Source organism: Dreissena polymorpha, chromosome 9, assembly GCF_020536995.1.
Source record: "Dreissena polymorpha isolate Duluth1 chromosome 9, UMN_Dpol_1.0, whole genome shotgun sequence".
Taxonomy (NCBI): Eukaryota; Metazoa; Mollusca; class Bivalvia; order Myida; family Dreissenidae; genus Dreissena; species Dreissena polymorpha.
This window is the reverse complement of record NC_068363.1, coordinates 338,940-355,009: the sequence shown is the minus strand read 5'-3', so window position 1 is coordinate 355,009 and position 16,070 is coordinate 338,940. Positions and strand designations below refer to the sequence as shown.

Sequence of the window (16,070 nt, the reverse complement as noted above, 5' to 3'; positions counted from 1 at the left end):
GGCTATGAGTTGTACTGTTAATATGCATGTACACATTAGCATTTTCATTTAATGTTTGAAATTTTATTATTAATGTAAAAATATGTAAGCATATCCGATTAGTAGTCAACCTTAGTACATATAAGACACATTGTAATTATAGTACATACACACTGCAAAGAAGCATAAAACACGCAAACAACCAAACATTGATAAATACAATAATTGATATTATATCAAAGGCGTGCATGAGTGCTGTTTTCCGTATAATTCTTAATATGAAAAAAAAACAACAACAAAAAACAAAACAAATGTATAATACACGTGATTGCCTAGCATGTACTACACACAAATCTATAGAATATTGTATAATAATCTGTTTCTTGACCTTCATGGAAGAAGCAAATGACTGCAGATAGAAACAAACTTATTTCTGTCAACTCATCACATGACACTCACTTCATTCTCGATCTGGTATGGTAATCTACAATCGTCCAGAGCACTTGACAAGTTATTTTTATTTTTCGCGGACAATTACTTCGGTAATGTTCGATTTCCTTTCGGCTTTGGTATTCTGGAGCTGGTATCTTTATTCGATAACAAAGAGAAGTAGTTGATATTGAGGTGTGATAAAGATTTAAATAAAAAAGGTATGCATTTATTTATAAGAAGATGAACTTAAGGTTGAAACTATTATATCATTTTGAAATTAAACACCGTTACAGTAATTTGTAATTTCATAAGGTATTAAGAGAACAAACATTATACACTTGTCCCACATCTGTAAAATTGTAACTTGGTTATTTTTGTTGTGTTATTTTGCTCTTATTTTTTAAATATTCATCACGTTTAAATATTCGACTGAATTGAAATTTTATAAAAAAAGCATGAAATACTAAAATAATGTAAATGTGTTCTACCTGCACTATGCTCATTGGTTGAGGCATGATCGATAGCACTGTAGTCGTCGGATCGTCTGTATGCACAGTTTAATAAAGAATTTACTACATGTTGTTATTACAAATCGTTTTCTAAGCTATTAATACATGCGTTACCCTACCCATATATAAAATCATTGAACCTTATGTAGAAATACAAGTATCGATTCAATGGAGTTCATGTACTCAAGAAATATGTTTTGATAAAGACACCATTGAAGCATTTTGGCGATTGCTTTTAAACTTACACTGTCCTTGTTGCGTCTGAAAGTAAATAAAAACAACAATAAATTATAATGATATATGTATTATAGTGTCTTCAAAAATATGCAAAATTATAACTTCACTTTATTAACATTTATTTTGATATTTCTGGGAAATTGCATTATCTTACCAGAAAGTGTTTCATAGACAGTTGTTTTTGCCGATTTTGGCCTGAAAGTAAAACCAACGAAGCAGATAGTGTTTTTGATTGAAAAACGTGTTTGAGTGTACATATTGTCATAAATAGTTATAAATAGTTAGACACTAAAAATGAGCTCAAATACCAATGGTCAACATTAAAATTGATATTTTTTACGAACACCGACACGTGCTTGCCAATATTATAAAGCCTATAAATAAAAACAATTATTTTTATAAGTGGCAAACATTTACCTTTCTGTCTCTGAAAGGATAAAATATCGATATTAATACATTTGATATACCAAATATAATGAATGTATTATGTTAACGATTCTGTTTGGTTATAATACTAATGTTAATATTTTCTTTGGTTACTTTTTCAAATTGTAATAGTATAGTATATATAGTATTGAAAAGATATATATTATCAACTATCATTACAAAAAAATCAAAGGCACATCTTACTCTACACATTTAGAATTCTTATTCATCATTAAACTCTTAATATATTGGTAATCGTGCTTAACAATGTTGTATTATAATTATGTATCCGTAACGATTTTTGACGGCATTCTTTTCCATATTATTATTTTGTTAGGATGATATGAACGTAACGCATATTTAATGTTGTAGTTGGTTAAAATGAGTGTGTGTGCCATGCTATTAAACCCAATAACGCGCATGCAACAAATGATTTTCCCCAAGTATAACATCATGCTTAACGAACATGTTCACCTCAATCAAAATTAACCCATCCAAAAAGTATTGACAAAATTGTGACGGCTGGTTGTAAAGAGAAGGCCTTCACACCAACAAAAACTTGAACGGATCCGTATTCGTGAATATACGAACATTCAATTCGGGAACGTACGAATATTTCATAGCTATCAGCTGATATTATGGGTTATTTATGAGATAAATGTGAAGTTGTGTCACCTTAGCGATGATACCGCCATGAATGGATACGAATTATGTAAATGTTGAAATATAAAAAAATGTTTGTCACTGAAGGTAAATATGTTTGGATCGCGTCATTTTGTTTAAATGAAATATTGCTCTTTTAATAATGATTTTCGAATCGTCTATTAATTACCCTAACATTTTGAGAAGAAATTAAATTACGATTGATTTTTTCATATTTTTTAATTTTTTTTTACAAATTCATTGATTAATAATCAGGAAATGAAAACAAATATGTAAGTGTTTCGTTAGAAGTGCCTTTGATTGTATATAATGAAATATATGTATATGTAATGGTAAAAAAATAATTTAAGAGAAATTAACCTCGAATTTGGTCCGGATGAGTTACATCGTCCATAATAACATAATCTTCCGTAGACCTTACAAAAATGAAATAAGTTAAGCATCGTAAAGGTTTACGAACAAGTGTATTTGATTGGAATTTAAAAATATTCATTTATGTCTGACAAAACTGATACATTTGTGGATTGAATACAAAACACTGGTGCATGTAACATTCAGTAACAAATAAGAGCATTCAGTTATAGATCTACCTATGTTTATAAAAAGATTCATTCTTTTTATTTTAAAATTTTCTATTGCGTAATTTTTATTGCACAATGTTGATGTTTTCACATAATTAATTGAACAAATGATGTGCATTTACCACTGAGAGATGTATATAAGAATATTTTATTTGTATGTATGGAAACGTCATCAACTTATTTTGAAGTACAAGGTCTTGTGGATTTGAAATTGCTCGAGAAAAACCCGATTATTACAGTGCAACTGTTTCATTGGAAAATGCATTGAAAACAAGTAAAACTATTGAGTTTATTATACAATATAAAAATGATAAATGCACTTTACACACCTGTCCATTCCTGAGTTGACAAACATTCGAACGGCTCCTATTATAATTCATGCATATATTATTGACGTGGAACCACGCTATATACATGCAATACTAGTTTAGTCAAATTCATTTCAAGTTCAGTTGTTGTAGTATTTTTAAAAGCAAAACTGCAGTATCTTTATTTAAAATATTACATATTAAAAAAACACGATACTTAAGCTGAAATTTTGAGTTCATATTTCAAAAAAATAAATTATATGACTTTGTAAACATGTTGAAATTGCATATTTATTTTAAAACAAGCACACACAAACACATATTAAGAATTTACCAGCATCCGCACTGCGAGCTGATGATCTGAAATGTTTAACATTATTTAATAACCTATGTTAAATGGCATCGATTTAAGTTTATTGCACAAATCACAATTAAGTAACGCATTATTGTTAGGATCAATATAAATGTATATTCTAGAACCATTGCGCAATATATAGGGGATATTTGTTCATGTCATTGTAAGATCGTTTGTTATTTGACGAGTGATCATAGAAAATATATTTTAACGAATGTCGCAGCCATAATGAAAAATATTATTTTTCTATGTTCACGAGTGAAATAACAAACGATCTTACACTGACATGAACAAAGTTTCTGTTTTTGTTATGCCCCCTTTTCAAGAAAATAATTTATTATTATTTCCCTTTCACTGATACACTGATGCCTCAATACATTGAAATGACGTCATTTTGTTGACGAAATTACGTCATTATTCCAAGGCATTCTTCAGTTAAACTCTTTTACAATGTAAATAAACGGTAAAAAAGCATACAATTAACAGAAATTGTGTGGGATTCGGTGGAAAATCGATTTTATTTCACCCGTGATCATAGAAAAAATATAAACAAGGATATAAACAAGGGAAGTGCATCTTGATATGATTATCTAAAAAAAGAATAAGGTATTCCAAAAATTTGTTCTTTTCATCGGTGAAAATAACAATTGTGTTATTTTCACTGCTGTTATTTCACTGCAGAGATGTCATATTTTATCATTAGGTATAAAAGAAAATAGTATGGTACACGAATTTGTGTTTCTTCTAATATTAAACAGCAAGCAGAAAAATGACCCTCGTCTGTGAACGTTTAACATTTATTTAACACTTGCAACAGTTTTTTAGATATAAATCTGTCTTGATTAATAATATTTTAAGTAATTACTTTTAGGAAGAGTAATTAAACATATTTTATTTGTTTAAGAAATTCTGTAATCGTTAATTAAACTTACACATATGTATCAGGGTTTGTCGTCACACTCTGATCTTTCGATTTTCTGAAAACTGAATAACATCAAGATAGTATTCAATTAAATTCATAATTAGCTGTTGTAAATTACAAGGTTGACAATCTCAACGTATTGTATGTGTGCTTTTGGTTACAGGTTATTTTAATTTTAGAGGTATGATAATATCTTCCGGCATAATCAGTAACATTTGAGCAGTCATTTGTGTGATGTCAGTCAGGATTGTCAAACCATTTTTATGATCCTTACTGTTGCTCAACGTAAGATTTCTTCGGCGCATGAAGCAAAGCACGGAAACCGCTATAATTGCCATAACGACCAGGATCCCACAACCAATTGATAAACTGAGTATCAGAGTCAGATTTGCTAAAAAACAAATGGCACTTTTTATGGCATGATATTTCCATGTGTACACTTTCTTATGTTAAATGAATTTGTAAATATTTTTGAAGATTCAAAAAATAAATACAAAACATTTTTTTCGACACATAAAAACGTGAAGCCTTGATATTTTACTGAATTAATACGGAAAAACTCGAATAGAGAACTATTCGTACATTTCTTCGTACACTCAGGTGGTGAACTGCTCCATTTTCCTGACAGTTCGCAGGTAATAGTAACTGCCCCACTCAATGCAAATCCTTCATTGCAGGAAAACGTTAAAGAGGCATTGACTGTTGTCATGACTGGATAAGTCAGTATGCGCCCTTCATGTATTTCAACGTTGTCACAATCTATAGCAAATATCATTAATTTTATATTTACAAAAAAAGCAAAGAGGAATAGTCGTCATATTAAACCAATGGACGAAAATGTATAAAAATAAATACGACAAGATATCATAACATGAAAACCTGAGGAAATAATTGCGTGATATGCGAAGTTTCAATAAAGGTAACGATACCAGTGCAAATCACAGACACATCATGCTCGTGAGAACAGTTATGGTACGTGGTGTATTCACAGTCGTTGATATGAGAGGCATCGTCTCCACAGTCGAGATCGTCGATGAATATCGGACCAGATCCTATTCCATAACTTCCTTTGACAGCAACGGACTTGGCATGCCTGAAGAAGGCGATCAGTTTTTAAATTTCATTTAGCATAACCTATTTTTCTGCATTGATCCGCTTCCTAAGCTTTGACCTAATAAAGCAGTGAGCGTATAAACTAGTTGAAATCCGATATTAGATCGCGTGTCGTGTCATATACAGTTTATGTGTATTCATACGATAACGATCATTACCATATTTGAATTTTAAACGGTAGTTTGCAGAACGGAAATACTATGTACAGGCAGTGATAAACAACCCATTCATTTAAAAATATCACACTCTTGACACAACGTCTTTTATACCGAGAATGATACTTTCTACCGAGGCAAATTTAAATTATTATTGGCGAGAATCATCTGTTCTAAATGACGGTTACTAACTTACGCATTGGAATCTCTTATAGCTAAGCAAAAGTATACAATGCAAAGAAGTAAAGAACATGCTGATTGACTTGTATTGTACGTATACATATATATTTTGCCGACTAAATTCTTGTTGACTATTGTCAGTAATGGAAGAACTGGATCCACACTCCCGATGTTACTGTTTCAGATCAAATTGCAGTTTATCGTTGGGCTCTGATCCGAAGTCCTAATGACAGATTCACGGGTTAACATTTTTAACTTTAGGCATATTTATAAAATGTCACGTTCACTGAATTTTCTTTTTCTATTGATCTGTTTTAAGTACCGTACAATGCAACAAAATTAGTAAACGAGCGTGCACTGATGACTGAATATCTAAACTCTTTTTTGCGATAATTGAATGCTCAATTTCGTTTCATTTTTTTGAAGATAATTCATAACGTATCATATAAAACCATGAAACTATAGTTAAACAAGGAACAATGGAACAATGTTCTGCTAGAAAACAAAGAGTTAATCGGCCGTCACGAACGTTGACATCTAAGAGTCCATTCAAGGGCGTAGATTATGTTAGGGTTTAGTCGTTTTCCTATCGCGACCTATTTCTTTGTCTCAGATACCTTTTTTTATCTCGGTACCAACCATGTATTATTAAGCTTTAAGTGTAGATTTAATTTGTCTTATGATTAAAACAGTTTTTCAATAACACACATATGTTGAAAAATAAAACATTACAATAACGTGTGTGTTCACTGAATATAAATGGTTCCTTTTATCAAAGAAATGCTTGAATATACGTACAAGTATCCCATCATGCTGCAAATCACCTCCGCTTCTTTCATCCCAAAGTCATCACTACATACGGTGCCCCAGGTGTCAAAAACTTTTATCTCGACTCGCCCCTCGGCTGGGTTGCTTCCATTCACAAGACGAACACTGTGCAACTCCAGGGGTTTACCTATGTAGCAGACGTATTTGTGAAATGGAATTACTACATAAGCACTCGGATAAGCCAAACAGATTAAAAAAATACATACATACACATATGACCATAATTATATAAATAATAAATATAATATAAAATATAATTAAATAGTATTTAAATATTGTAATATCAGACCATTTTAATAAATTTTAAAAGATAATGTTAGATTGTATACACGAAATTTTACTTTCAAAGAATTAATTTATTTTATAATAAAACACACAACATATGAGGACAGTTCCTGTTTAAGTGTTATTTAAAAATAATCATCATTTTTTGGTAAATATTTTAAACGTAATATTTGTTTTTAAAAGAGTGTTATTTTCGTGCAGATCTGTAATAGCTTATGTGTTTTATTTATTCACGTGTATTATTTCTTACTGTACTCGATGCAGTTTCCAATGGTTTTCCACGTGCCGTTTTCGCAGATCGCGCGCAGCTGACCAAAGTAGGACTTGTAGAAAGAGCAATCGCCGTACATTACTATGTTCGAGTCATTGAATAGAAACATTCTGTCATCCAAGTTGGTTACAAGTTTGCCACATTCTGAATTGGTATGACAAAACGACAGTATTTGTGTGCGTTTGAAGCTGCTACAGATGAATGAAAAATATAAATACAGCAACAAGCTTTTTGCAATATCAAAATTACTAATCATATGCATTTTATTAACCATAACAAAATTGTGACATTTAGTACATAATTAAACAGTGATATGTGAATATGCTTGGAAATGCTTTGTATTGGTTGGTTTTTGTTAAATTTAAAGATATTGTTAAAATGGTCTGAATTGCAAATTCAAAGAATTAATGTCTCGGTACTTGTGACGTCTTTGTTTCGGACTTTGTACTGTAGTGTGTCGTATGCTAGCATTTTATCACTTGCCATAAAATATCGACCCCTACTAATATTGAGAGTTGTCTCCCACTTACACGTCTAGAATTTTAACGTTGTTTATATTATCAAATGTGGCATTTACTTACCGTTGCAAACCAGCGAAACATCGTTGGAGTGATTACAAACACCTGTTGTCCTGTACAGACAATCCTTAATGTTGGCACGATCAGATGTACAATCCAGATGATCGATATAAATGGGACCTGTACCAGGTCCGAAAAACGAGCTATTGTAGACATCAGCAGCACGATACCTAATCGTTTAATATTTTCTCCATGAAATATAATATTGAATTAAAAAGTTATCGAGTTCAGATATATACTATTTTAGGCTTAATAATGTTACTTACAAATAGCCAAATATCAGACCGTACGGTAATGTTTTATATTTTAAAAATTATTAGGAGGTGATTGCATGTTATCCAATGTTAAACAATGCACAATTTTATTAATTATTTCCTCGAAGAAAAGTAATTTATTTGCGATATTGTTTTAAGAAAGACTCAACTCTGTGCCTTTAATACTTAAGTTGCCAAAGGTTATACAAACCAGACAAAACGTCAGTGACCAGCACTTTTAATATTTGACCAAACTTCGGAAAATTGATTAGTGCTTCGTAACTACGATAAACCCGTATACATATGTAAGATTCAGATGCACGAGAACATATATTAACATATTCGAACCTGAGGTTTATAGATTTGCAAGCAACATCACCGTCCACATAGCTAAACTCATTGGCGCATATTGTGCCGAATGCATTTTGGACAGTTATTTCTAATCTTCCGGCGTTTGTATAAGGGCCGTCAGCGAGTCGAACTTGTGTTACGTTTAAAGGTGGACCTACAGCAAGACAATAATGGTTAATTTTTTTATCATAGTTACCTAACTGTAAACACATGTTTTATCAATAAAATAGTATATATGTATCTAATATATAATCAATTGTTTATTTTTTATGACTTTAATCCATTTTGTTTTCTATTTCTGCCTTAATTAGGTCTATATATACACATCAAGCACATTCGGAAAATGAGAGATACCGCTTACTTAAGACACACTCTACATTATTCGCAGTCCATTTGCCATTTTGGCATCGAAATGCTGTAATATTTGAAAAGTATCCTTCGCTGCATTTCAAGATAGCTGTTGTACCATCATCAGAGTAAACAAGATTACCTCTCGACACATTTAGTTGTGGGCATTCTGAAATAATTTTATCGAACATCACAATAAATGTGTATGTTAAAAATAGATGAAGTGCATATATGCAAATATTTCAATCAGTTTTTAAATAGAAAACAATTCAATACAATTGAACTATTCCATTTTGGGTACAATAATTCGTATTCGCCAAGTTCAACGTAATACATAGTATTCCGATTTAATAAACTGATTTTCTGAGTGATATTATTCCGTGCTGTTGTGCAAGGATATCTCACAGTGTTCGATGGATAATTTTGTATACTTTATATAGGCATATTGGCAAAGAAGCGGAAAAGGTCCAGGAACACCGACATAAAATCTCGAGTAAAAGCAGGCAGCATATAGCCGATTTTCGTAGAATTATGGGTACGTGGTATGTGCTAAAACATTGTTGTAATCCAACTTATGTCACTATTTCATTCTAACTAAGAACACTTTAACGCGTTCCAATATAACATAACAATTTTCAACTGCGAATTGTCATGTAATAAATAGTGCATCAAGACTGGTATTTGTGTTCTTTAAATATCTCTTACCTGAGCAAACTAGTATCCCGAACTCGTCACAGGACCCCAATTCACTTACAGACCCAACTTGATAATACCGGCATATTCCCACGTATGCTAATACATTTGTTGACCAACACTCTAATTGCGATTCAATTATCAAACCACTTTTATGTTCATGTTTGGCACAGCAACGGGTGTGTAAATAACTTGAATAACAAAGTCATAAAATAAACATGCATAGCAAAACCACTTGATTATACAGAAACCATCAATGCAACGATGCTTTTATTTACTAGAAATACATTTTAACCTTAACTTGCTTGATATGTTTTAATGTCTTTATTTCACTTGATCTGAAGATATTCATCAGCTTACGTCATGTTCATCTTGCTGCAAATTCGTCTGGCTGGGTATAAACTCCCACACAATGAGCGCCAAACACCGTCATGCAACAATTCCACAACTCCGTTAAATTGGTTTGATCCGTTTACCAACCTGATGCCGGAAATGTTAACGAAAGTGAAGCGGGTGTCTATTAAACAAATTAAGTTTGAAAAAATTATTTTTGTGAATTAAAATATATGTTAATATATGTAGGCATGAATGAACACCATACTAATAGCATTAACATTCTAATTAAACTAATGCAATTCATCAGTTTAAACAGTTACATTTGCTATACGTCTTTTTGTACCCTACTATTTGCCTTGTTTGTTAACAAAAGTCGTATTCTGGTGTGTTTTTTTCCGCGTGAGTTGATATATGTGAGGCTTTATTCTACGATACCGAAGGGCATTAACGTGCATGAACTCTAAAGTATTGTTATATTCCATTTATTGTATACATCATTACGATAATATAAGAGTTGAACGCTGAAAAACTCAGACATAAAGATACATTCAATTTACGTCTATGTGGATTTTGCATGTAAAAAATGAACGTTTTTTTTCTTATATCGCTCCAAACGGATTTTTACGAAATTTAACTAATGAAAGTACCGGTTGTCCGCTTTATCAGCCGTTGAATTATGAAAACAGATGTCACACTGAAAAATTATACATTTGTCTTCAGTAGCTTGATTATATAGTGAACATAACCCGTTATTCCGATGAGATTATTTAAATATATACATTTATTTGAAATATCACACTTCATAATCACCGGTTAAGATGTCATAGCAATAGACAAATTAATTAAGAAATAATCGACGGTTTACCGTTAGTTATTGCGGTATTAACCAACGGTATGGAGTTCCGATGCGTAGGAATTAAACCACGAGGGCGTAGCGAAAATGTGACGTCACCACAACAATGACAATCAAATGACGTCGTCTTCATTCATGAATAGTGCGCGGACAATCAAAGTGACGTCATACTTATCTCCGTTGGTATATCGGGGTGATAACCCACGGTAGTTTTCCTTCTTTGTATATAGAACAAAAGTTACGTGCCGTGTTAGAATTAAGAAATAATCGACGGGTAACCGTTGGTTATTGCGGTAATAACCAACGGTATGGAGTTCCGATGCGTAGGAATTAAACCACGAGGGCGTAGCCCGAGTGGTTTGATAACAAGCATCGGAACGACATACCGTTGGTTATCACCGCAATAACCAACGCGTACACGTCGATTATTTCGATTCTAACATTATTTAATTAATAAGTTATCCGCGATTTAAAGGTTATAAATGAGAATTATATTAACCGAACGTCCTTCACTTTTCTGCGAAAACGTGACGTCACCACAACAATGAACATCAAATGACGTCGTCTTCATTCATAAATAATGCGCGGAAAATCAAAGTGACCTCATACTTATCACCGTTGGTATATCGGGGTAATAACCCACGGTAGTTTTCCTTCTTTGTATATAGAAAACAAGTCGCGTGCCGTGGAAATAATCGACGGGTAACCGTTGGTTATTGCGGTAATAACCAACGGTATGAAATTCCGATGCGTAGGAATTAAACCACGAGGGTGTCGGAACGACATACCATTGGTTATTACCGCAATATCCAACGGTAAACCGTCGATTATTTCGATTCTAACACGATTTCATTAATAAGTTATCCGTGATTTAAAGGTTATAAATGAGAATTATACCGTTGGTTATTACCGCAATAACCGACGGTAAACCGTCGATTATTTCGATTCTAACACGATTTCATTAATAAGTTATCCGTGATTTAAAGGTTATAAATGAGAATTATATTAACCGAATGTACTCCACTTTTCCGCGAAAATGTGACGTCACCACAACAATGACAATCAAATGACGTCGTCTTCATTCATAAATAGTGCGCGGACAATCAAAATGACGTGAAACTTATATCCGTTGGCATATCGGGGTAATAACCCACGGTAGTTTTCTTTCTTTGTATATAGAACAAAAGTTACGTGCCGTGGTAGAATCGAAGTTAAATGCGCTTATGCCCAATGGTTATGTTATTTCTGGTTAGACATGTCACATTTTTATAATGAAGGTCTTTGATGCGGTATTATAAATGTATCGCCGGTCATCTTTGACACCACATGAGAATGGGGCGCAAATGCAGGATTAATACCATGAAAGTAGTCTTATTACTAATCATCGAATGGCTTTAATTTCGTTAATAATTTATTATATACTTATAAATCAACAATTCGTAACCAAAACGAACGAATGCAAAGAAGAAAGGACTGCCCATTTATAAACGCATATATAAATGCTATTATATTCTAAAATTACTCAGTAAAATAATGTTAGCAAACATTATCATACATATTACATGTTAAAGACATTAAATGTGTCATTTGTAATAAATATAATAATTAGGGATGCAAGAGTTTAACCGGTTAACCGGTTAACCTACCGAAACGTCCAGTTAACCGGTTACATTTTAGGGAAATGGTTAACCTGGAAAAAATATATGATTATGTTTTTTTCAGTGAATATTTCGTACGATTTTACATTTTTAGCGTGACATACTGCCAACTTGCGCGGGCGACCAGTTAAAACAACATGACGCACCATCGACTGTAATAAATAACGTGTCAACAGTCAAAGTAATCAAGCAATTAATCAATACCTTTGTGATAACAAATAAGGGGTACGTTTTGATAACTGACACTACTGGTCTTTTGACTCGCTAAAATTTAACTAGCGAACTGCGGTGAGTGGGAGCTTATAGCGAAGACGTCATTGACACGTTTATTGAACTCGCGATAAAAAACAGTTGAGACATTGGATGGCTAATTTTGATGTTTTGTTAATCAATATCCAACACTGATTGCTCGCGAAAATACCGTGTTTATAAGTAACAATTTTATCACGAATTGAATTCGTAGTTAAAATTTTGACGTGTTAATGTCGTTTTTCTTTAACAAAAATTAATATCATTATGATAATTTACGTCCAATGATTCCACCATTACCGTCCGATGCAAGATCTATTTAAAAAAGCAAATCATTAACTATTTAAATAATTAAACATCAATTAAAAATATTAAAAATTAATAAACCCGTTAAGTTTAGTATTTGTGTAATTGCGTAAAATGTGCGCGCTATGGTACGTCGACAAACACGTAACTATCAGTTTTGAGATCATAATACTTAGTTACTTCGCTATTACATAAATGTACTGATTATATTAAATATTCAACTTACATTTCGTTCAAAATTAATTTTGGGTGTGTCCTTTATTTTACGCACATTTTTTATTGTATAATGAAAATCAAACGATAGCTCTACTACTTCGGCTAAAAACGCTAAATTGCAAGCAACAAAATATGCAATTAGCGAATAAGAATAGATGCGGATTCGTTGAACAGTGAACACACATGACCCACTTTACATCGAATTGAAAGGGAAAACCATTTCTATATTAAGCCAATTTGAGTTTCAAAAATTATAACAGAATGAACAAAGAAACACACCATTTTTGTGAGCGATACGTCGCGAAGGTAATATAAGCGGCCAAACCAAAAATAAGTTAATAACACGTGAAAATGAACATTGTGTAGTTCTTTAATTTTTTACTCTTATGCATTTACGCAGGAAAACTAAATAAAATATATAGCATATGTTTACAAAATTATGAAAATATTTTTTATAATTCATTTTATTACGAAACTGGATTGTTATATACGCAAGCGATTTCAAATTTGAAATTACTTTTGTTTCTACATAGCGGTATGACATATTTTACGTACTCTAAATGATTTTAACTACTTTAGGCGTTTCGATTAACCGGTTAATAACCGGTTACGGAAAACGGTTAACCGGTTAATCATTTGTGTAACATCTTGCATCCCTACTAATAATTTTATATCTAATATTCGCAAACACATACACACACAATGGCGTTTTACAGAAGATGAATTTCAAATGTTTTAACATGTAAATGACAATAGGGTACAACATATCTGCTTTAAAATGAACATGGTGCACAACAGTTAACCACACCTAAGCTACACATGTTTTTAGTTAGAGCTCACTATATTCATTATATCAGTAATTAACGACATTCCTGTATATTTATTATATTGCACTACATTACCAGCTTTAACAAATAACCGTTTGTAAGCACTACACACTAAAGCTTATTTATTTTTGTTCTATCAGAAGGAGCATGTGTTCCCTTTTATAAATTTTATATATAAATAAAGCAGTTAAGTTATTTTCTATAATCATTAGTTAATTAGCATGTGGTTGATGGTCTTTTAAACTCCCAAAGTACCGGGAATATAAAGTATTAAGTATTAAGTATTAAGTACGCGCTCTGTTTGGATATGCCATAAAATCGATTATGTTACCATGTTGGTATAGCAAAAGTTACCTAGCAGTGATGTGTATATGTTTGCAACCCATTATGTTTACAAAACGCAGTTTCGTTACATTTTTCTTAAAATACTTAATGCATTTGTTGCAAATCGGATAAAAAGCTATACCAAATTCGGATTCCATCGAGAAAGAATCCATGCATATAAACAGCCCGAAAATACTAAAAATCGCGTACAGAACAGTAAAAAACCGTTTAAGAATGGCTTTTTCAATGATTCGTTTAGTCTATTATTATTTAGTTACCAGTCGAGAAATAAACATTGCCTTTTTATGGGGAATAGTGCTTTTGGTAACGCTCGTGTCTTCACCCGAGGAATTTTTCTTACCTCGGTTTGCGTTTTACGAAGACTCCTTCTTAAAAATTATTGCTCAAAACTGGTGTTCTGATTTCCGTAATTTTATTGAAAAAAACATTCTGTGCTAATTAATGCATGTATTGCAATGAATACGAATTATCTTTTGTTCTTTACGGCACGTTTATAATGAGTATAGCATTGAAAGAAGGCTCAGCATTTACTTACATCCGCATAATACACCGACATCATTTGCATGGCTGCAAGTAGTCTCTGTAGTAAATGCACACTCACTTATGTCCTTTTCTGAACCACTGCAGTGCAATGATTCCATGTGTATCGGGCCGGAACCAGGGCCGAATCCGACATTACTATTTTCGTTATAATCATATGTATCATAAACTGTATACCTGTGAAACAAATTGTAACGTCAACCTGATACAAGATAATGATATTACAGCATGATGTAATTTTGTAAACGCACACCATTTTGTTAAAACATAATAACGACGCGATGTCTGACCATACCTGTAATTCATCATTCTACATAAAACTTTGGTCTCAGCATATCCGAGACCAGTATTACAAATGGTTCCCCAAACGTTGTTAATCTTGAGTTCCACCGTGCCTCCCAGTAAAGTACTATTTATGCCAACGAGTCGTACGTCCTGAATTTGTAAGGGTCTACCTTTAATTAAATAATAAATATATTATTATACGTAATCAGGTAAATTGGCAACACTTATTTTCACTATGAGCACGAAGAATTTACATTTTTGAAATAAAAAATCGTACCCGACATACCCACATCTTTATTTTAAATTCCTGTTTTTGAAGACAAATCTGGCGTTTCCTATCGTGTAATAAGAATAACTTAATTATACAAACATGATGTAGTGTTTGTCCATGTCCCGGTTCTATTGCAGATGTACTGAACTGTACGTGGATTGTCAGTGTGACATCGAACAGTCGCAGTATTTGTCTTGTAGTCGTATGACTGTACGTAGCCATTTGAAACATTCAGACGACCGCATTCTTTTAAAACATAAAATAAAAGTCAGCTTATTTTGTAATTTCTAGTAGGACTCGTTTAAATATATTATATTTTTGGTTTTTATATAGACCAAAGTTTTATGTAGAATGATGAATTACAGGTAAGGTCAGACATCGCGTCGTTATTATGTTTTAAATGTTATGAAAACTCTCATTTATTAATAAGTATCGAGGTAGACATAGATCGTATTCGTTTTAGTCTCTTTTATTATTACAAGATATATAATAAAACAAAGATTTTAGATTTATTTTTAGATTTTTTCAATGCAGAAGTTTTACCTACCAACACAGAGAATCCGAGTTGATTTAGACTGACATTTATCTGAATATGAATTTGAACTCGGCACTCTATACGAACAGTCATTGAGATGGTTTTCGTATCCGCTACATGCAAGATTCTTTATCATTGCATTTCGGTCTTCCGCTAGTGCGTAGGCATCGACGTAATACGA

At 32.3% G+C, this 16,070-nt stretch overlaps 1 protein-coding gene and 1 long non-coding RNA gene across 2 annotated transcripts in view; both read right to left on the bottom strand.

The window, feature by feature from the left end:
- Positions 1 to 374: 374 nt before the first annotated feature.
- LOC127844642 (deleted in malignant brain tumors 1 protein-like) overlaps positions 375 to 16,070 on the bottom strand; it is a 75,956-nt gene continuing 60,260 nt past the window's right edge. Inside the window, exons 5-7 of the mRNA XM_052375047.1 lie at positions 1,166 to 1,181; positions 900 to 955; positions 375 to 566 (exon numbers count right to left, since the gene is read on the bottom strand). Of these exons, the coding sequence (XP_052231007.1) occupies positions 435 to 566; positions 900 to 955; positions 1,166 to 1,181 (204 nt within the window). The 3' untranslated portion in view covers positions 375 to 434. The remainder of the gene's footprint in view (positions 567 to 899; positions 956 to 1,165; positions 1,182 to 16,070) is intronic.
- Positions 2,607 to 3,495, bottom strand: LOC127844648 (uncharacterized). Its single transcript, XR_008032851.1, has 3 exons — positions 3,470 to 3,495; positions 3,157 to 3,193; positions 2,607 to 2,662 (listed from the first exon to the last, which is right to left on the bottom strand). It is a non-coding gene; the product is annotated as an uncharacterized LOC127844648 (long non-coding RNA).